Source organism: Tupaia chinensis, unplaced genomic scaffold, assembly GCF_000334495.1.
Source record: "Tupaia chinensis unplaced genomic scaffold, TupChi_1.0 Scaffold000047_1, whole genome shotgun sequence".
Taxonomy (NCBI): Eukaryota; Metazoa; Chordata; class Mammalia; order Scandentia; family Tupaiidae; genus Tupaia; species Tupaia belangeri.
The window spans coordinates 1,743,337-1,766,842 of NW_006159505.1; the positions used below are offsets into that span (position 1 = coordinate 1,743,337).

General features: G+C 43.5%; 1 protein-coding gene across 2 annotated transcripts in view; it reads right to left on the reverse strand.

Moving 5' to 3' along the window:
* CLPB (ClpB family mitochondrial disaggregase) overlaps window positions 1–23,506 on the reverse strand; it is a 164,099-nt gene that overhangs the window by 122,832 nt on the left and 17,761 nt on the right. For both annotated transcript variants that reach the window (XM_027774047.1, XM_006140956.3), the window contains one exon: window positions 23–109. In XM_027774047.1, coding sequence (XP_027629848.1) covers window positions 23–109 — 87 coding nt within the window. The remainder of the gene's footprint in view (window positions 1–22; window positions 110–23,506) is intronic.

Here is a 23,506-nt window from a genome sequence, read left to right on the forward strand (position 1 = left end):
TGTATGGAAAGAGACCTCTCACCTGTCATTTCGGCTGATGGCTGCTACCATGAGTGCCGTCCAGCCAAGTTTGTGCCTTGCGTTGACATCTGCACCTTCTGACAACAGCCTAAAGAGAAAGAGAAATATTTTCAGTGTATGGCTTATCATGGACATAGGCATAGAAACTGTCACAGAAGAAATGACATAGTCAATAACAGAGAGGCTGGATGAGTCTGGAAGTAGAGGCCTTAGAGAACTAAACTCCCAATCCCAGTGCCTGTGGTCACTCCCCATCACTGAAGGTTCCCCCATCTCATCCCTTAAATGAGTCTGCCCCCTGTTGTTATCCTCCTATCCTTGGTGCCTACCCTATCTTAATATCCTGACCCTCCTATTCCCTTGGTCCAGAATGCTCTCTCCCTGACTCTGCCTATTCAAACCCTACTCTGATACTCATGGTTCAATTTTGCCTTGTGGACTCTCCTGAGAAGCCTTCCTTGACTCACCCAATCCACAGATCCTCCCTTAATTTCCCAATTCACATAATACCTAATGACACATCTTATGTAGATAGTTTCCAATTTACAAAAAGATCATGTTCCCCAAGTTTACCTGTATCATAGCTATTTGGACATTGGAAATCCTTCAAATACAGGGAAAGATGCAAAGAACGTTAGAAATGCTAGATTTGGTTCCTAGGAGAACTCACATTTGAGTCTATATACTTTCGGCTAGCACATAATAGGAACTCAGTTATTGTTGAATAAAGTAACAGAGTTTAAAGTATACCACTAAAAATCTGAATTCCACATCTCAGAAACAGGAGATGTCACAAAGACAAGATACTAAGATTGGCAAGAGAAAAAAGGCAAATTACCTACAAAGGGTATCCCATCAGACTAACGGCAGACCTCTCATCGGAAACAATGCAAGCGAGGAGAGAATGGGAAAATGTATTCAAAGTATTAAGGGAAAAGCAATTTCAACCGAGAATTCTGTACCCAGCAAGGTTATCGTTCATTTGGGAAGAAAAGACACAAACTTTCCCAGATAAACAAAACCTGAAAGAATTTACCAGCACCAGACCGGATCTCCAAGAAGTTCTTAAGGGAGTGCTATGTCAGTAAAATTAAATGCAGACACACAGAAATAAGAGTTCAGAAACTAAGAAAATGGGCAACTTAATTGTAGGGCCAAAAGCTGGAGTTGAGTATTATTTCCCAGATTTCAATCTGGAACATCGAACCTCAACAGATACAGAAGAAGGATTAAGTACATGAGACTGAACTGATGAAACAGTATTCTATGACTTGACTAAAATATTGCTACTTTTCTTCTAAGCTTTGTTGTCCGGTTTTAAGGATTTTTGTCCTGTCTTCAGCTATCAATAGATTCATGTTCCTACTATTTGAACAGAATACTAACCTGTTTCTAGGCTTTAAGTTTCAAAGAAATATCCTTACCAGTTCAAAACTGCTTTTCTTGAAACCATCGGCTGATCTTGCTATTGAAAGTAGTTAGATTACTTATGATATTGTGTGACCAACGAAATGTTGGGGGAAAAGGGATTGAAGACAACGGTAGACAGCAGAGATAGTGTAATAAGAGAGTGGAATAGGGCAGAGGGCTAGACATGGGGTAAAAAACATATATATGAAAGTAGAAATGGAATATTATGGATGATAACATGCATTATTAAGCCACTATGCAGTATATTCTAGATGGGAAACCACATTTAGAATGTTGTGATGATGCTCAGGGAATGAATGTAAATTAATAAAAAAAAATTTCAGAAGAAAAAAAAAGGCATTAGAAATACCTATTTGATGACTGCAGTTAAGCTATATAGCCCTAGTTAGGTGCCACTTTATAGTATGTTCATTCTATTCACTGAGGTTTGTTTATGCCTAAAGTCAGACTTGTGTTCACGGATATGTACATATCAGCTGTGCTTGCTATTGAAAATACTTAGATTTATTAAGATATTTAGTGAAACAATAAAATGGGGGAGGCATAGAAAGCAACAATAGATACCAGACATAGTGTGGGAGGAGGGTGGGAGATGGCAGAGGGTGAGATAGGGAATCAAAGACGGGAAAAAAGGCATAATATACAGAAAACAATAAATGGATTTGTTGACAATAACACACATGTTGATGTGCTTGATTGAGCCAATATACAGTGTATTCTCAATGGAAAAATCTCATTTTGTATACTATAATGATGTACAGTAAATGAATGTAAATAAATAAAGGAAAAAAAAAAAGAAACAGGAGATGTCGGGAGAAGGATGGGTGGATAGAAAAAAAGGGGAGAAAAATAAAACCAATTCTTAGCACCTACTATAAGCAGAAACTACCCTAGGTGTTTTTTACATGCATGAGCTCATTTACAATTTACATAGCCTTAAGGCACTGATACTAATCTCTTCTTAAGGATGAAGTAACAGGCTCAGTGAGTCAATGACTTGTTTAGGGTCACATAGCTATGAAGGGGCAGTACAGTGACTGGAACCCAGGTCAACAGTGACTCTAAAGCTAGCCTCCTTCTCACCCTATCATTCTTCCTCTAGATAGAACCTGACTCCATGTAATATGAAAGGTAAAGATGAAACTGATTTCAGCAGATTTCACATATGACATGTGCTTGATCCCATGCCCGATTCTGGATGGGGATGAGGAAAAGACACGGGGTTCAGTCTAGGGAAGCATACAATTTAGTGCAGTGACAACAGCCAGAAATCAAAGACTATATATAGCGCCAGGAAATGGGAATACCAAAAGTCAGGACTGTGATTCATCATCTAGGCAGGATCTCCTTATAAGGAAAGGGTTAGAGGGACTGGAAGACCTGAGTGGCTGTCTACTCTTCAGTGAGTTCTGTCCAAATGGGCACTAGGCAGAGTCTAAGGTTTGGGTTTGAGCCTTAGCCCCATTCTTGTGCTACCACCTGCAATAAATATTCCTCTGGACCAAGCCAAATAAAATCAGTTACTGAAGCAAACAGATAATTAAGGCATGGGAGGACGCTGAGTAAACATTAAGTACTTACTCATTCAGCCACGATGTCTAAGTAGCTTGTACTATGGGATATAGTGAAATGAGACAGGCATGGCCCAAGCCTGAGGGGGGAGACAGAGCTACACCCTTCATGAGTGCTATAGATGGGGACCAAAGGTTACAGATGCACAGCAAGGGAACCTAACCCAGTCTCTGGTACTGGGATAGGTTCAGGGACTGGGACGGCCTCTCCAAGGGTGATGATATAGGGAGTTAGACAAAAGAAGGTGGGTAGGGGTGTTCTAAGCAGAGTTAAAGTCTCTCTCTCTTTTAATTTTCAGAGAGGTGTGTGCTTGCCTGGGAAAGGAAGCGAGAGAGAAGGAAAGTGAGAAAGCACCCTCCATGGGGATGACCATGCTACAATTCTTTCTCCTCCATCTCTTCCACTTTTAGGGATTTGGGGCGTACACATGGGGTGTTTTTTTCAAGCCACTAGGCCTAGTACTTGAACCGTGTGGTTGACTAAGTGGAATTTGGCCACCTTAATTGCCACACCACCAGCCTACTAAAGCTTTTTACCTAGAGAAGAAGGCATGGGTATATATGGTCCTGCAAGAGGTTTGGTATGACTGGGGCACAAAGCGTGAGGAAAGAGAGTGTTCAGAGAAGAGGTTTGAGAAATCCTCTCACTCTAGTTTGGAGGATTTATTTTGGGATCATCTGGAATTTATTACCACACTGTCAAACTTCTACGCAATAACACTTTTCTTTTCCTTTCTATTTCTTTTTCTTTTTTCTTTTCTTTTCCTTCCTTTTTTTTTTTTTTTTTTTTTTTTTGTGAAGGGGTAGCAGGGCATGTGTTTTTCAAGCTGCTAGGTCCAGGACTTAAACCACAGAGTTGGCTGTGTGGGATCCAGTGCCTTAACCACCATGCCATCTGCTGGCTCAGAACAATTTCCTATGGCCAAGAATGTAAGAGGCTAAGAATCCCCAGGATGAATTTTCTGAGACCAAAATCTCATAGTACAAAGACTCTTTCTCGTCATTCAGCAGCCAGGTGGTATGGTGAAGAGTGCACAGTTTTGAAAGTCAAGAAACTGGAATTCTCATCCTAACTGTGATTCTGATGGGATGACCTCACTTCTCTGGTCCTCGGTCCAGAAAGGATAGAAAATCAGACAGGCTAAAGATCAAAGAGGTTTCTGAGGAACAAGACATGAACTCTGTCTTGAAGAGGAAGAATTTACAGAAGCAGGAAGGAAAAGGAAAAAAAGGTCTGTGAACAAGGAAGAAACATTCAGCGACCATCAGGCAGAACCATGTGGGTGACAGTTCACAGCAGAGAGACAGACAGCTACTGAGGTGCGTAGGGCCTACACATGGTTTCAAATGTCAGACAAGGAAACCAAAAAAAAAAAAGAAGTGGGCATTAATCTATTTTGATTTGTGGACTCTTCTGAGAATACTATTAAACTTCTCTCCAGAAAAGCGCATTGAAGCGCACACACACTCAATTTTTATTTTATTATTATTATTTTTTTTATATAATGTCCAGGGGTTTATAGCCACCATAAAATCAATAATGCACCCAAGGATGAAAGCTCAGTCTAAAGGGTTGACAGATGCCTGGCATGCATGCTACTGTGTCATACTTGTGCTTCTAAGAGAGACGTCACGAATCTCTCCCAGCAGCTCTTACTTGTGGAACCTTGGAAAGAGCCTCCACACAGGTTCTAATCAGCCACCACGAATCTACTAAAGCCAGCAACAGAAAGGAAGGCTACTTGCTATTCCTCAGCCTCTCTCCAAAGTTAGTGGGGTATTACTCAAGGATTCTGGGTAAAATAAATTATAAAATTTACCCAATAGCTCGAGCAGGCTGAATGTGAAAGTGGGAACAGTAGAAAATGGGAATAAGGAGACCAGTCTGGAGACTGCCATACCACAGAGCAAAGGCAGTGAACTAGGGCAGGAGTGAGGAAACAGACATGGCAAGGGGAAGTTTAGTATAGCTACAGTCCTTTATACCTCCAGTAGATTAATAATCTGTGTGTCTTGGCCTGGGCCCTGAAAATTCTGGAAGTGGCACTGCTCCAAAGGCAGGGTTAAAGAAGGAAGACTTAGATGTCTCCTCCTCCTGCCCCTTGAGAGCCAAGTGTAGTGTGATAAAAAGAGAAGAACAAAGGGCTCTGGAGTGTTAGATCTGGATTCAAATTCTGGTCCAGCAAATCAAATCTCATTTTCTTTTCCTCACCTATATAATAGAGATAACAATTTCTAATTTGCAGAATCCCAGCTCAGAGCCTGGCATAGAGAAGTTTTTAAGTATAGAGTGGTCTCCGCCTGCCATCCATCTCACTGCCTTCATTGTGATTTTGATCAGTGTTTTGCTCTCAAGTTGGTAGTAGCAGGCTGGCCAATGTCAAGGATCTTGAGATGCAGTTACATGAGATGACAGGTATTTCAGCTAGGCAGGCTCAGGGCATTCTCTGGCTCATTTATTCAATCAACATGTACACACACCCACTCTGCACCTGGTCCTTTGTTGACCACTGTGAAGGAGACATCGAGAGAAGTCCTTGTTTTCTAGGATCTGAGCCAGGTAAGGTTTTTGCCCCCCCCCCTTTTTTTTAAAAAGAGAGATTTTTGCAATAGGGCACATGCACTCACTGAAGAGACAGAAAGACAGAAAGTGAGAAATCATGCTGGGGGCAGGGGGGGGGTGATGGTCACAATCCCTTCTCTTCCATTCTCCTCTTGGGATTTTGGGCACACATGCACATGTGCCTGGCATGACTTTCAAATCACTGGGTTCAGGACTCGAACGCCAGACAAAGAGGCCAAGAAGTGGGCATAGACTTTTTGATTTGTGGACTTTCCCCCTCTCTCTTTCTTTTTTACATATACATATATTTTACATATACATATACCTATGTGCGGGCTTCAAAGAGTTCAAGGAAAACATGTACGCGTGGATTTCAATTTTTAAGAAAAATTTGCCAGAGGGCAGATGTATTTATGGTGTATGGGTGAATATAAAAGCACTCCCCATGCGATATGGTCATGCTGCAATCCCTCTTCCATCTCCCCCTCCTTTTGGGATTTTGGGCACACACATACACATGCCTGGTGTGTTTCTTCAGCTGCCTGGTCTGGGACTCAAACTGTGCTGCAGGCCATGTGGGATCCAGCCATATTAACCATGGATTTCAATGATTTTTTTTGCCCCAAAATAAATTTGTACTTTAATTCCATTTTTTCACAAATTTTCTGAAGACCCTGTGCCCGAGTGTGTGTACATGCCTATGTATACATGTACATAATTCTGTTTACTGCTTTTTTTCACAAATACTTATGTGTTAAGATATGTTCATATTGCTAAGCATACAGTAATGCCATTGTGTTTAACTGTTGCATAATTTTCTATGATGTACATCCAACACATTTTCCCTCCACACATTTCCCTCTCCCAGGGATACACAGCCAGGTAGCCTCCATCTCCCAGCCACCAGAAACAATGCTCAAAGAACACCCTCTCAGGTACCTCCTTTGGAGCCATGTGAGCATTTCCTTAGGGCCATAGATGTGGAGTGAAATCCCTGGGTCACATGGTAGACATCGACTAAACATGTCAGGGTCCTCTCCTCAATACCTGCTCCGCTGTCCTCCTGAGCATCCCTCTCCCTGCAACACCTGGCTGCAGCCTGCTTCCTAATCACTACCAGTCTAAGAAGCATCATATAATTGTTTTAATTTGCAATGATCACCAACAATTTTGAGCTGCTTGTTGTATATACAGGGATATTTGCATTTTGGGATTTTATTTTCTGTACATTGTAAGGTTTTAAGAGAAGGAACTTCTGGGAGAGACCGTTTCTCTAAACTTGTAATTGTTTCAGTGAAAGCACACAGGGCAGAGTCAGGAGACCAGAGTTCTAATTCCAGCTCTACCATCTGCTATTCTAATGCCCTCAAGGAGGTATATCATCTTGCTAAGTTTCATTTTCTTCAGAGGTCATCAGTTCTGCTAGCTCCACAGGTGTTTTAGAAGACGGCACTGAAACATGAAGGAAAGCTTCCTAAATGGAGGGACTGCTCACAGGAGGCCAACTTTGAAGTTCTTCAGTGAGATTCCAGATTCTCAGCTTCCTGATTCAGCCTTTTAGCTTCCAGGGTCTGAGGTGGAAGGGAAAAGTAAAGACCCTGCAGTCCAAAGGCTGGAGTTCAGATCCTGCTCTTGTTACTTAGCAGCTATGAAATGGAGGTCATTAAACCCTCTGCAAGGTGGTTGTCAGGATTAGGAGAGACATATGTTATGCTAGTGAGTGTGGCTCCTGGTAATTCAGGAAAAATCAGAGCTACTTTGCCACCACTGCAACCAGACCCATTTACTAAAAACTCTTTCAGAGCAGGTGGGCCCCACCCTGCTTTCCCTGAGCAGAGCTGCCCAAAAAGTTAGGGGTTCACAAGCCAGGTCTCCATTTCATTTTGTTGCTTTGCAAGTGAATGCCCAGTGGGTAGTCATTTCAAAGTCCTGGGCCAGCTGGGGGTCGGCTGCCTGCTGAGAGTGGCTGAAAGGGCCTGCAAGGCCTGAGAAAGCCACCTCTGCTCTCCCCTGTGATTTTCACCAACGGACAAAATGCGGCAAGTGAATTAATCTCTTTTAAAAAGAGCAATGCTTGTGACAGAGCATGGTGTCTCTGAAAAGGTTAGGATTCCATCATCCCTGAGATGATGAGTAGAATGCTTAATGCAGGCTGCCACTCAGCCTGAGCAACCAGCGTCCAGCCCTAGGAGCTGGGGTGGGCGTGCAGGCCTTTCTGGGCTCACACCGCTCCCCTAATGAGCTAGGTATCCTGCTTGGTAGGGGAATGGTGGGTGATACCCTCTGGGGAAGGCCCAAAGCAGCAAAGAGGAGACCACACTAGATCCTGGAGTTAAAGGCCGGCTTTCGTACAACTCTCAGTAACGTGAAGCAGGAAAACCACCAGGAAAGAGCTTGGTACAAACCCAGGCTCTGCCACTCACCAGGCCGGGTAGTGGATTACTAAGCGACTTAGCCTCTGAACCTCTCCCGGTTCCCTCATTTACCTGATAGCTTCTGCGCTCTGGGCCTGTTTCCTCATCTCATCTGTGAAAAGATGGAGAAGATCCCACCAGCCCCACTACATGTCACGCAGAAGTGCCACAAAGAGACAGCAAAACACAACAGGCAAAAGTACTTGGCTCGCAATAAAGCACTGTGTAAACAGAAGAGCCTCTGCTACTATTATCATCATTTTCCAATTAGTGTTTGACTCATTTTAAAGAAGTGACAAAGTAAACTAGGATGATATATGGAAGGTGTACACAGAACTTGGAGCACAGTAAGTGCTGGAGCTTATCTGCAGAAAGATGAATGAACTGTCCAAAAGCCCCAGGACAGGGTAGTGAAGAACAAGGAAGAGCTCCCTAGCCCAAGAGCTACAGACTACCATTAAGAGAGGACCACTCAGGGGAAAAAAATGAAGCCTGCTCCCATCCATCAGGGATCGAGGAGAGACCAGCAGGCTAGAGACTAAACAAGTAACAGGGACTTTCTCTGATTGGGGATGGAGAGATGAGGCAGTCAAACTTTCACTTTCTGTGACTGCTTCTATATTGTATGTCGGTTTGTTATTATTTTTACAACAATGCTCATTATTGCTCTTTTTAAAAATTAATCATTATTGGGGGAGCAGCAGGTGGTGTGGTGGTTAAGGTTCTGGACACTCCCACATGGTCAACCATGGTTCGAGTCCTGGACCTGGTGGCTAGCTTTCTCACTTTCTCTCTCTGTTCAAATTTAAAAAAATTAATTAATGAAATTAAATTAAAAAAAAACATTAGTGAGTGAATAAATAAAATGAAATAAAATACTTCTTTAAAAAAATGAATCATTATTGGGAACCAGCAGTTAGCGTAATGGCTATGTCGCTGGACTCCCATGTAGTCGACCGCGGTTCGCGTCCTGGACCCGGTGGCTTAAAACTTATGCCGGGCGTGTGTGCGTGCGTGCCCAAGATCCCGAGAGGAGAATGGAGGAGAAGGGATTGCGGTGTGACCATCCCCTCTGGGGGGTGATTTCTTGCTTTCTGTCTCTCTGTCTCTCTCTGTCTGTCTGGCGAGCGCACGCGCCTATAGTGAAAACCTCTCCCCCCCAAAAAAGAGAAAAAAAATGAATCATCATTATGTGATTGTGTGGTATTATTTTTAGACAGGGCCTTGTTAAGTTAGGACCCTCCTGCCTTAGCACCCTGGGTGGCTGGAACCACAGGTGAGTGCCACTACGTCCAGGCTTTTTTAGGGTGGGCCAGGAATCAAATCCAGGCTTTCATGTGGACTCAGCCTGCCAAGCAGCAACATCGAGTACAAGCTAGACTGTTAAACCGTGGCTGAGTCGCTCTTCTCTTCCTAATAAAATTTTCTTAGAAAATAAAAAAGACCCTATACTTTCTTCCTCTAGAAGTCTTCCCAAAGAGGGCCTTGATGCTGCCTTGTCCCCTGTGGATTGATTCTAACTTGTATCAATAGTTATCATACTATCCCGTTTCAAATTTCTCCAGAGTCAGCGCGTCCCTCTAGAACCAAACTTGTCTTCCTCTCCCTGCTCCCAGTCCTGCCAGTAGCGGCTAAAGCGGCTAGTGTAGCAGCGGGCTGAGAGTCTGAATGATTACTACTATCTGTAGCACTTACCTACATCAATCTCTCATCAATATATCTGTCTTGTGTTGAAAGTTATCTTTCATAATTGCATGCCTGTCTTTTTCAGAGAACTTAAGACTCCATTGTACACGTGGGTACAGATTCTCAGTATCTGGTCTGAGGACATTTTTCAACACAGGCCTGAGGGCTGCAGGTCATGGACTACTGTCATGGCTCTATCAGAAATTAGTTGTGTGACGCAGGATAAATCTGTCTCTGTGGTCCTTATTTTTCTCTGCAGTAAAACAAGGAAATTAAATGAAATGATTTCTGAACTCTCTACCAGTTCTAAAATCTTACAATTCTAAACATATGTAGCATCAAAACAAAAATTGAGATGTGTGGGATGGACAGTGGTGCAGTAAAATGTGACACTCTGTGAGACTGACCTGCATAGGAAGATTCCCAGTTCAAGACCGGAGACCTCCCTGAGTATACCAGACACACACTTGAACTTGATCTGGAAGTGACTGAAGGTTGGGGTTGGACCCTGTTGGGGTTGCTGACTCTGTCTGTCTCATGCAAGAAACAAGCATTAAAAAGAAAGAAGTGGGGGGGAGGCAGCAAGTGGCACGGAGATTAAGGCCCCTGGATCTCACATGGCCAACCACATGGCTCCAGTCCTGCACCCTGTGGCTTGAAAAACACAGGAGGGGGACCAGCAAGTGGTGTGGTGGTTAAGGTGCTGGATATTCCCACCTGGTTGACCACAGTTTGAGCCCTGGACCTGGTGGCTTACTTTCTCACTTTCCTTCTCTCTCTCTCTCCTCTCTCCTCTGTCCTCTCTTTCTCTCTCTGTGTGTGTGTGTCTCCCTCTGGGCAAAATAAAATAAATGAATAAATAAATAAAATTAAATAAATAATCATTTAAAAACAAACAAACAAACAAAAAAACACAGGAGGCACCTGCACATGAATGTCCAAAATCCCCAGAGGAAAATGGAACATAAGGGATTGTAGCATGGCTACTCCCCCTGGGGGAGTATTTTCTTACTCCCTCTACTTTGTTTCTCTGGCCAGTGCACACACTCTGTAACTAGAAAACAAAAAAGAAAATTGAGTGGACATGACACTGAGCAAGAATTCCAAAGAAAAGACAACTTAAGTCTCACAGTCTGTATAAGAAAAGGAGAGTCCAGACAGGGACATAGGGACACTTTTGGGCTATTCTAACTATTAATAGCTCTTACACTCCACTTCAGGGAGGGAAGTATCACTTGATTTTTCTTCCTCTTTCTTTATGGTCAATCAATACGAAGCGCCACTGAACTTCAATCATGCATTGTTCCTACTGATTTCCGGCTCCTCCACATGAAACAGCCCTCAGCTGCAGCTGGGGAGGGGCTGGAGGGTGAGGAGCCCTGTCCCACCTGCATCAGAGGCCTGGAAGCACTGAGCCATGCAGACCCCATCATGATCACTATCTGAGCAACAGAGCCCTGGCTGGAGCCTCGCAGAAGGCCCTGTTTACAGTAATAACAGCACCAGGCCGGCTGTCAGAGTGAAGGCAAGGTGCCTGGGGCTAGAATCCCCAGGCAGCCTCCATCTGTGCCTTATCTACCCAGCCAGCCAGGATGGGAGGGGTGAGAAGAGGCAGCAAAGGCTGCTCTTAGACCCTCAGCCTGGGCCACTCAACTTTAGGCAGGTCCTGACACTCTTAACTCCTCAGACACAAGGCTTCTCTGGCATCTTTTACATGGTTACTTGAACCCGGGACCCTCTTCTAAGGCCCAGTGTGGGAATCCTCCCTCTGGGAAGGTCTTCCAGATGCTCTCTCAACACTCTGTCATAGCTAAGCCACTCCAAAGGGAAGTGAGTGGGTGGGGAGGGAGGAAAGGAACTGGCACTGCGTAACATGTCTGTGCGCTTCCTAACTGCTTATTTCCTAGTACGGAAAGATTTAATATTTAAAATTCTGGACTTCAAGAATTTCTAAAATACTGTACTTCAAGAATTTCTAGGTTGGGGACCAGCAGTTAGCGTAATGGCAATGTCGCTGGACTCCCACGTAGTCAACCGCAGTTTGAGTCCCGGACCCAGTGGCTTTGGCTCCCGCCGGGTGTGTGTGCATGCGTGCCCAAGATCCCGAGAGGAGAATGGAGGAGAAGGGATTGCGGCGTGGCCATCCCTCCTGGGGGGCGATTTCTCGCTTTCTGTCTCTCTGTCTCTCTGTCTGGTGAGCGCACGCACCCTATAGCAAAAACCTCTCAAAAAAAAAAAAAAAAAAGAATTTCTAGGTTTAAAGAGATCTATCAGTCCAATCCTTCCTTTCTTACACATAGATAAGAAATTTCAGAAAGCATCCTGCTCAGAAAGACTGACCAGGTTACAAGCCTGCTTCTGTCTCTATGGTGAGCAGGTCACCATAACTCTCTGAAAATCATCCCACCTTCTAAGCCTAACAGACTTACGTAGCCAAGATGATCCAAGGAAAAGTATGTGAAAGCACCTATATTCCCCAAATATTAGCTGCTAATGGTTCTGTTTGTTCAAAGGCACACAGTAGGGGAGCTGAATCACCTCAATGCTGGATTAACTAGGAAAGTCCTGGGGGGCATGGTGGTTGTGGCGCTAGACATTACCACATGACTGACCACAGTTCAAGTCCTGGACCTGGTGGCTGGCTTTCTCAATTTCCATCTCTCTTTCTCTCTCTCTCTGTCTCTCTATGGTCAAATTAAAAAATAAATGACCGAATAAATAAAATTAAATAAATAATTCTTTAAAAAAAAGAAAAAAGAAAAGTCCAACACTGGGTGATCATTCTTTGTTCCAACTCCCTAAGACAAACATGGGCTGCTTTAAGTGCATAGATTATGGGGAGATTAGTGTTTTTAACTTTTTACTTTGAAATAATTTTGTTTGAATTTACAGTACAGTTACAAATATAGCCCCAAAACCCTTTATATATACTCATTTCTTCTTTTACATTTTGTCTCATTTGCTTTCCCACTCCTTTTCTATTTTATCCCTAAGCCATGTGAGAATGTTAGACATTACGCCCCAAGTACTTCAGCATGTATCTCCTACTACAAGGACAGTCTCTTACAGAACTCCTGACCAATGATGATCAAATTCACAACAATTAACATTGACATACTCTATTTTCTAAGACACAGCCTATATTCGAAATTCTTTAATTATCTCAATATACTTTATAGCAATTTTTCTCTGGGATGCAGAGGCAAGCTAGGATCAATCTCAGTATCAACACTGTATGTCTTGAGTTCCATCTAGCATGTTCCTTGGCTTTTGTCTGATTTTCATAATACTAACTTCTCTCCCCCCCTCCCCAGAATAGAGCTGTTTGTAGAACACCCTTCTATTTAGATAACAATTTTTTGAGGTACCACTTCCTGTAATTTATGGTTATTCCTTGTTATTCCTTAAACTCTTCCTGAGGACTGGTTATTAGAAAACTCTGAGTAGGTTGCTGAGGGTAGTTTGACACATTGCACAGTATCCTTGCCTTTGAAGTATCCACTGGACAGCTACGAACTGGCAAAGAGCCAAAGTACAAGCAAGGATGCTGGCAGAAGGTGCCACATGACTATAGGTCAAAGTGACAGAGCCACAGAAATGACTTCCTGGAGGCGGAGCTGTGCCAGAAAGGATGGGCAGAAGCACAAATTCTCCAAATGATTTCCTGGGGTACTCTATGGCAAACACCTCTGCTTCCTCTCCTGCTGTGGCTGGGACTAAATAAAATATGAAAATCCAACAGTACAAAGCCATAGAGAGGAAAGGGGTGCCCAGGGCTCCATCATCTGGATATCTCTGCTCAGAGCTTTATGCATGGCCCAAAAGAGTCAGCTGCTGCCTTGATGACATGATGAATGGAAGGAAAGGCCTGTCCAGGCAACAGAGGTGAGGGAAAGGGCCATGGGCGCCACCTACCGGCCCCACAGCAGAACTCTAGGCTCTTGCAGAGGGCAGCTGGGCAGCTGGCTGGTGGCCAAGGAAGCTTGTCAACTATAGCAGACACACAGAAGTGGCTCAAACTTCTCAAACAGGGTTGGCAATTAAGCCAGTACTGCCACACTCAGAACCCCAGGAGATTTTCAGTAAGGAACAGACTGTGTAAAGCCAACTATAAATGATATGGCCCCCACAGGGGGCCTTCACTCATTCAACAGAACTAAAGTAACATCTCCAAGCCAGTCTCCGTGCTGGGCACCGAGATGAATTAGACATAGACCTTGCCCATAACCTCAGTCTGAGCTGGGAAGGGGAAGCAGAAAAAATACACAGTAAGTGCTCTAAGAATCAAGAGAGATCTGAGAGATGTCTGTACAGGACCAGTGGAAACGACAGCAAGCCTGGTTCTTCATGTCTTGCAAAGCTCTTTACTGATGCAATTCAGAAAAGCCTGCATTTCTTTAGCTGCCTACCAAGCACTGGGCACCTGCCATATGATCCTATTTGAATCTGAACTAGAGGAGAAGCCCAAAGGTTACAGATGTAAGTGACCTGGCTTGAGATCACCTGGCCAGTAAGTGGCAGCTTGGGACTGAAGCCCATCCCCTCTGTATGGGCCACGTGGCTCTCCAGGCACACATCCCATCTTCCCTCTCTCCTCATTTAACATGGCTCAGTACACAGTTATCTGATGGGTCTAACCGGTTCACAGAAAATGATAAAGAGGGAAAAGCCTTTAAGTGGAAAGGACAGAGATACTTTCTGATTAGTTCTGTCTCCTCAAACCTCTCTTCGAAGATTCTTTCAGTTTTTCAGGATGAGAAAAAAACACCCACCCATCTTCCTCTGAGTAGTCTCCAGACTACCACCACCACTTTCAAATTCACATGGCAACACCATGCCTTTGCATGATCTTGCCTTTATTTAAAAACAAGCTTGGCCAATGCATCCAATTAAGAGGTTACAGAATACAGAAAGCCCTGGCTCTCAGAAGCCCAGACTGACTGCAGGCTTAACAGAATCTAGGAGTGGAATGCAGTTGCTGAGGGAGCTACCACATGCTTAGGTCATATTAACAGAGGCATAAAATCTCTGAAAAAGGGATGACTGCCTTCCTCCTTACAGTAAGTTAGGCCAAATTGGAATTCAGAGAGAGCACAACTCTGTGGCTATTTCATCAGAAAATGATTAGGATAAGGAAGAGGCCAGAAGGCTGTAACCATGGTTTATTGAACGAAGGATATATAGCCTAGAGCTCTGTCTCCTAATATTAAAGGTCCAGAATAGGAAAAGGGCGCCATGCAGTCCTAGAAAACAGAACTGAGACCGAATGGGGAGAGTTACAGTGGGAGCCAACATGTAAGGACTGCTTACCACGTACCAAGCTTTGCTAGGTGCTTCCACATAGAGTACTTCAGAATCCTTCACAAGATAAAACAGTTTTCTGAAAAAGAATGTACTTTAACAGAGATAAGGAGGCTTAATATACATCACGAAGATACTATGCTACAGACAGGAAGTTGCTATCAATGGGCCAAAATGGTTTGTTAATGATTGTGGCTCTGACTCTCTCTAGACCCTCTGCAAAGTGGAAATAGGAAAAAGCAGTCAGACTTTTGTCCTCAGGGATAAGAAGAAAATCGGGGGCTGGCAGGCCGGTGGCATGGTGGCTAAAGGCAATGAACTCCCACAGGGCCAACTATGGTTGAGTCCCGGACCTGATGGCTTGCTTTCTCACTTTCTCTGTTTCTCTCTCTCATGCTTGCTCTCACTCTGTCCTTCTCTGGCCAAATTAAAATAAATAATAAATAAAGTTAAATAAAACAATTCTTAAAAAAAAAAAAGAAGAAGAAATACAAACAATAAGAAGTATAGATGAAGATGTGGAGAAACCAGAACCCTCATACACTGCTCTTTAGAATGTAAAATGATGTCGCCACTTTAGGGAACAGTTTGGCAATTCCTCTGAATGTTAATCATAGGGTTACTATATGACCCAGCAATTCTACTGCCAGGCATATTCCCAAGAAACATAAAACAGACATTCACACAAAAATTGGTACACAAATGTTCATAGCAGTATTCGTAACAGCTAAAAAGTAAAACACAAATGTGCACCAACTGACAAGTGGATAAATAAAATGTGGTGAATCTATAAATGGAATATTATTCAACCATAAAAGGAATGAAGTACTGATAACATGCTATGACATGGATGAATCTTGAAAACTTCATACTAAGTGAAAGAAGCCAGACACAAAAGAACAAATATTGAATGATTCCATTCTTATGAAATGTCCAGAAGAGGAAAATCCATTGAGACAGTAAGATTAGTGGTTGCCAGGGCCTGAAGGAAGGGGAGAATGGGGAGTGATTCCTAATGGGACCAGGTTTTTTATGGAGGTAATGAAAGATCTAGAATTGGAGAGCAGTGCTGGTTGGCTGGTCGGTCTTCTTTTTTTTTAAAACTTGCCAAAGGGCACACATGCTCACAGGAGATGAGGGGACGGGGTAAGAAAGGATCCCTCATGGGGAATAACCATGCCATAATCCTCTCTCCTCCATTTCTCCCTCCTTTTAGGGATCTTGGACACATACATATACACACCTGGCATGCTTTTCAAGCCACTGGGTCCAGGCCTCAAACCATGTACTCAGCCATGCAAGATCCAGCCACTTAACTACTATGCCACCTGCCCCAACAATCTTATAAACATACTAAAATCCACTGAACTGTATACTTTAAAAGGATGAATTTCATGGTGTGTAAATTATATCTGCAAAGAAAAAGAAATGCAGGTTTGTTTAATCAGGAAACAGAGAGTACTCTCATCCCTAGGGTACTCAATGAAGGCTGGATGTTGACCATGAGAGGAAGCAAGGCTGAAGATAAAAGTACCTGAGATCCTGTATGACCCACATAGGGACTGCGACAGAGCCCCAGATCTGCCTTGGGAAGGATCCTATCCTGCCAGCTGGATTCTGAGTGCCTGGGAATTCCAGGGGCCTCCCTCAATTGTCTGAGCTTTACATCCTATCCCTACTCACTGTCCATCTGCAAAGGCTGGTCAAACACACTGACTTCCTGGGAGGCCTGGGTGCTATCTCCCTAAACAAAAGGGCATTGAGATGGAAGCTTCAGCCCAGCATCTAAGAGGATTCTTATGCAGCCTTCCTGGGCCTCCCATCCACATGAATGGAGGATTCTGGAGACTGGTCAGCCAGCCCAGCTGCTGCCTAGGGCTGTGCTCTCCCGCTGGGTAGCCTTTGGAGAAAAGTAGAGTTTTAATCAACCAATCAATCAAAAGGTCAGACTCTATCTGTAGTGTGTGCCCTGCCAGCCTCCTGTGGACTGCTAAGGTAGAGGCAGCAGGAGGAGGTGCTATTTACCTTGCTGAGACAGAGCTCACAGCCAAGGTAAGGAGAGAGACACATAAAACACAGAGAGGCAAGGAGAGGAATCACTGAACATGACAACGCACCACTGTGCGGCCCAGCCTTTAAGGCCTGTAGGATTCTGATAAGAATGAACATGGGCTAGAACAAGCAGTGAACCATGATGAGAAAAGCCATGTTGCGGACCGGACCTGTGTGGGCCTTGGCTAAAATCACAGCTCTCCCCTAGCTGAAAGGCCACAAGTAGGCACAACAGTGCCCGAGCATCCAGTTTCCTTGTCTGGAAGATGGATCTAATGCAATCTGTCCTGCAGTACTGTGGCAAGGAATAAAGATAATTCACATACAAAATCCAGTATTCTGCCTCATACAAAGTATCAATAGATAGCTGATAAACAACAGCTATTATTAGTTGGGATGAGCTTTCTGGAGAGGAAGGGCTTGTGTGGGCAAAGCAGCATGAGTAAGTTAGACGGACAGTAGGGCAGGGCTGGCTGGAAGCACTGCCAAGACTCCCAGGTAGGAATGAATAAGTATATGTTGGAGACAGTGAGAAGTCAGTCTTCCTGGGAGGAGAAGAAGGTCCACTTGGCTGGTGAGACTAGGGGTGGAAGTAAGTTGGTGAGAAGCAGAATGGAGGGGAAGATAGATAAGGAATCTGGATTTCACAGTTTATCTTTGGAAACCTTGCAGATTCCCAAGAAACCAGGCAGGAATGGTTTCCCCTTAAGTAAGAAAACGTCTCCCTGGAAGACTGCTAAGAGGAATGGGAACCCAGGCAAGTCTCTTCTGCTTTGAGCCTCATAGCCTCCTCATTTATAAAATGAAGAGGTGGGCTACTTCCCAAGTGGACAACTTTGGGCAAGTTATTTAAGCAACCCCATCTTCTGCTTCATCATCTGTGAAATGGAACTACATGACTTGCAGAGCTGTCATGAGGATTTAGTAATTAAAATCTTATGTAATGTTTGATACAAAAAAAGGCATTCAATAAACATGGGCCATTATGAGTAATAATAGCGATATTTATTGTTACTAAAATATTATTTTATGTTACACATACAAAATAATATATGCAAAAATTAAGTTATTAAGACAACATGACTTATTATAAACACTAAATAAAATTCTGAGTACATGTGAGTCCCCAAAATTTTAGAAAAGTGGTAAAACTAGGTATGATAGGCAGGGTGAGGTTTTTTTGTCCACCTTAATATTCACTTACCTAGTGTCCATCCATCTGGGAGTCTGTGCTCACCCTATGAACTTAAGAAACGTAGAGAGCAAACACTGACGATCCAGAAATGCTGCCCATTACCTTAATTTACTTTGCCAATCAGGGGGAAGTACCCTGTGTAACTGGTAAGACTCAACAGCAACACCCACAACATACTGAGGCACTTGCTGTGTGTCAGCATGATATTAAGTGCTTCACACTCATTTTCTCATTTAATCCTCACAGCAATGGTGTAAGGCAGCTCAATGATCACTAAGGTTAGACCAAGGTCACAGAGCTAACAAATGGCACAGTTGGGATTCAAACCTTGTTTTGTTAGACTCACCACTGATTCCTGCCAAAGATACAAAAGCCACTTGGGCAGATTCATGGACAGAATCACAGGAGAGGACAACTGACTGCCTTACGAAGACTTTGGGAAGACCCCTGCTCAGAAGGGAGGAGAATGAAAGCAGCAAGATGCAGGGGGACTCAAAGCTCAGAAGAGAGATAGTCTTTTTTTTTTTTTTAAGAGAGAGATTTTTGCTATAGGACACATGAGCTTACCAGAGAGACAAAAAGTGAGAAATCACTCCCCCCCCAACACACACACCCCACACCCAGGGGAATGGCCACGCCGAGTAATTCCTTCTTCTCCATTCTTCTCTTGGGATTTTGAGTATGCACGCACACATGCCTGATGTGAGTTTCAAGCCACCGGGTCCAGGACTCAAACCACGGTCAATTATGTGGGAGTCCAGTGCCTTAACCACTATGCCTCCTGCTGGCCCCAGTAGAGAGAGATTCTAAGAAGGCTTTTCAGACAGAACAAAAACTGTTCCTGTGAGGATATAGTTTAAGAGGATATTGTAAGCTCAGTAACACAGTAGCTTGACTATTTTCAATAATCCTGGATTTCTCCCAGGTCCCCAGTTTCCAGGAAAATTCGCTGGGGAATAAAAAAATCCAACTGGTTCCATTTTTGCCAAAAGGACTTGTGTTGTAGCCATAACTGGGCTGGGATTTCAGAGAAGTAGCACTTTGGTCACAGAAATGGTGGTGTGGGTTTGCAGCTTTGTGGCCTATACTGCCAAGGGGCTGGACCATACCCAAGAGGATGCCTGGAATGCACAAGCAGGTGGGCAGTAAGACTGGTCCTGATATTTCTGGTCGCTGGTCTTATCAATTCCCTCCCACACCAACTCAGCTGCGACTGCTGTCAGAATAAAGGCAAGGCTCCTTCATATGGCCCCTGGAGCCCTGCAAAGTCTGCTAATTCTAGGCTCCTGGCACTTCCTACATAGAATCCCATCAGGCCTTTTCAGTCTTTCACACTTCCCATGCTTCCTCCTCCCACAGGATTTTAGTAAACAAAAGCACCTTCTGCCAGAAAAGCTCTTCCCACCCTTCTCTATCTAGATAGCTCTTCCTTGACCTTGACTTCAGAGCTCAAGCTTCCTCTGGGGAGCTTTCCCTGGCCAGGGGAAAGCTCACTGTTACAGGCTCTCATGATTCTCTGCAAGACTCCTTTGCGGCACTTGTCACAGTTGCAATTTCACATTTGTAGGATTGATGTCTAAGTTTAAGCTTCATAGGGCAAAGCCTGTACTTATTTCTGCCTGGTCACTGATACCTAGGACAGGATCACATGTAGTAGGTGCTATTTGTTGAAGGAATGAATGAATGAACTAATTCATTTTTGCTTTATTATTTTTTTCAAATAGAGGCCAGTCCTCTGTTTACAGGTTTATTATCACCGTAGTAACTATTAACGTTTGCCTAACTCTACCATTTATGAAACACTTTCAATACTAAGTATTTGCTAACCATTTCCACGTAAGTGATGACAATATAGCAATGTTCTGTAGCCTTTCTTCACTCTCTTTCCTTCTGAGCGGAGGTCCTAGGCCCAAAGACTGCCTAAGGCAGTCAGTAGTTTTCTCCCTGCCATTCTTGTCACTGGACTGACATACGTGCCTTTTGTATCTTTGGCAGGAATCAGTTGTAATTACTTTGAAGTCTAATGGGACAAGGTTTGAATCACAGCTGTACCATTGGTCAGCTCTGTATTGTGAGACAAACAAGGAAAGCCACTCCAACCTAATAGCTGGTGAGAAGTGATCTCACAGAGAAGTGTAGGGTGCAGGGAAACCCAGAGATACTTGGAGGACCAGGGAAGGCTTCCTGAAAGACCTGACAGTGATGACCCAAAGGATGACTAATTAATTCTCCAGACAACAAGGATTCACTTGCTTAGAATTCTCATGAGGTCCTGGGAGGGTAGTCAGACTGACATCACCAAAGTAGTTTTGTTTGTTTGTTTTTTTAAGTTTTTGCCATAGGGTATATTTGCTCACAAGAGAGAGACAGAAATGGAAAGTGAGAAATCACTCCCTGGGGGAGATGGCCATACAGCAATCCCTTCTCTTCCAATGCTCCACACACAGATGTGCCCAGTGTGACTTTCAAGTCACCAGGTCTGGGATTCAAACTGTGGTTGACCGTGTGGGAATCTAGCGCTTTAACCTCCACAGCACTTGCTGGTCATTCATCAAAAAATATTTTAAAGTCAAGGCCATGAGGAAGTTAAGAGACTAGCCTAAGTCACATAGCCAAGAAGCAGAAGGGTCAAAACTGGGGGTTCCGTTCCAGGATTGGTCTACTTTTCAGTGACACCCCCTCCCCCAAACCTACTGCATTAAGTCCTGACTGTTCTATGCTCATGGGTTTGGTCAATACCTGATTCTACTGGGCTTCTGGAAAGTTGACCAGCTGCTTCTACAACCTACGAAAGTTCAAGAAAACCTGCTAATCCAATCTTTGCCAATTACCTACCACCACTAGGAAATAAGCAGGCAGAGACTCAGCAAGTCACATACTCAGAAAAGCAGCCAGGCCCTGGACCAGTCTGTAGAATTGCTTGCCAGGTGAAGGTTCGCTTGGGCCTCCCTGTGGTTTCAGTGTGGTTTGGACCTTCACAGAGGCACTCAGTTTTTTCTACAGAGCTTAACTTGGAACTGTACTTAAAGATGCTCAGTGGGAGCCACCATCTGTACAGCTGGTGAAGTGCTGTGCATAGGGAACCAGATCCCACATGGCCGACCAAGGTTAGAGTCCAGGCCGGGTGGCAAAAACCTGCCAGTGCACGTGTTCAAAAATGGAAAAATGGAGAAAAAAGAATGCAACATGACAACACCCTATTGGGAGATGTTTCCTTTCTCTTTCTCCTCTCTCCGGGGACTACAGGTACCCTCCCTTTAGCAATTAAAAAAATATATTTTCCCCCCAGTGGAAACCTCATGAACAAGATTTGAAAATCAAGACTTAGAAAGAGAAGTGTGATGATTTATTAATGGCCACACAGCCGATCAGTAACTATCAGAAGTGGAACCCCTATCTTCTACTTCTAAAAACTCTTATATTCCCTCTGTTAACATTATGCTGCCTTGTAGTAACTAGGTGTTAAAAAAAAAAAATCAGTGTTGGTTACACGCCAGCATTCAAAAACCTGTCAGGATCTTAAGAAGCTCTAACTATAAGCATCAAATTACAGAAGGGATGCCCTTGAGGCCTTGACCTTTGTTCTAGGATAACGCTTTTGTTTCAAGCCACTGTAAGCCACAAGGACATTTACATATTTACTGATTAAGACAGCTAGATGTTTTGGTTCCTCAGATGCCATCATTAATATATCTTCCCATCCAGCCAAAATGATCCAACAATCGATAAACAGCCTCTCTGAGGCCCTGAGACAGCCAAATGTATTTACCAGCCAGGGTTTTTGTTAATTAGATAAAATCCCTGGATCAATGTGCAGAACATTTACCTATGCTGTAGCTAAGCACATTCTGGACACCTCAATCTTGGCACATGGACAAGAGCCTCAAGCTTCAAGCTGGGGCATCCAGGGACAAGAACCAAACCAAGCCATCAGTGCAAAGCGAGAATAAAAGTGTTTACCCCTCCACAAAGCCCAACTCTTTCTTCTTTCCTGAACTGTAAACCAAATCTGATTTTCTCCCCCAAAGCCATCTAGTAAACCAGTTTGGGCTGATAGGAAGTCTCTCTGTTTTCTAAAACCACCAACCAGAAATCAAAACACTATATCAAAAGAATCTCCTGCACAGCAAAGGACACAGTAATTACTGTGAATCGACAACCCTCAGAATGGGAAAGTATTTTTGTAAAATATGCCTCAGACAAGGGATTGATAACCAAAATACACAGAGAACTCAAGCAGCTTACCACCCCCCCCCAAAAAAAAATCTAACCCGATAAAAAGATGGGAAGACAAGCTGAACAAAAATCTTTCTAAGGAAGACATATAAACAGCCAAAAAGCCTACGAGGAAATGCTCAACATCCCTCATCATAAGGGAGATGCAGATTAAAACCACAATGAGATACCACCTAACTCTTGTCAGAATGGCGAAAATTAAAAGTACAAAAAATGCTAAATGTTGGCAGGGTTGTGGTGAGGGGAACTCTCCTATACTGTTGGCGGGAATATAAATTGGTCCAGCCACTGTGGAAAATAATATGGAGTTTCCTCAAAGATCACCAAATAGAACTATCATTTGATCAGCAATCCCACTTCTGGGTATCTACCCAAAGGATAGGAGAATGCATAGTCAGAAAAGCACTTGCACATCAATGTTTATTGCAGCATTATTCACAACTGCTAAGACATGGAACCAACCCAAATGTTCACAAACACATGAATAGATGGAAAAAGTCTGGCGCATATACTCTATGGAATACTATTCAGCCATAAAAAACAAGACCCTGGCATTTGATAGAAAGTGGTCAAATATGGAAGATCGATTGCTGAGTGAAGCAAGCCAGGCTATGAAAGAAAGATACTGTATGTGTCCACTTAACATATACTGAATATCCACACTTTATGGTAGAGATTGAAATATTGGAGGGCATAACAGCAATGAAAATAGTTATGGATGCTGAAGACAGTATGGAAGGGGAGGAGAAGGGAATAGTATAGAAGAAGATAGCAAGAGAACAAATAGGCATGAGATTAGTGGGACACAGAAATGGCTTATTACCTATTGATGATAACATATATAGTATTCTCAACTGGACTGATCTCAGAAGTATTTCATGTTGGGTAAATTCTCTTTACGAGCCAAATGATACATAGTGATTGAATGTTTAAAAAAAATAATAATGAGGGGACCAGCAGTTGGTGTAATGGCTATGTCACTGGACTCCCATGTAGTTGACCATGGTTCAAGTCTCGGACCAGGTGGCTTAAACTC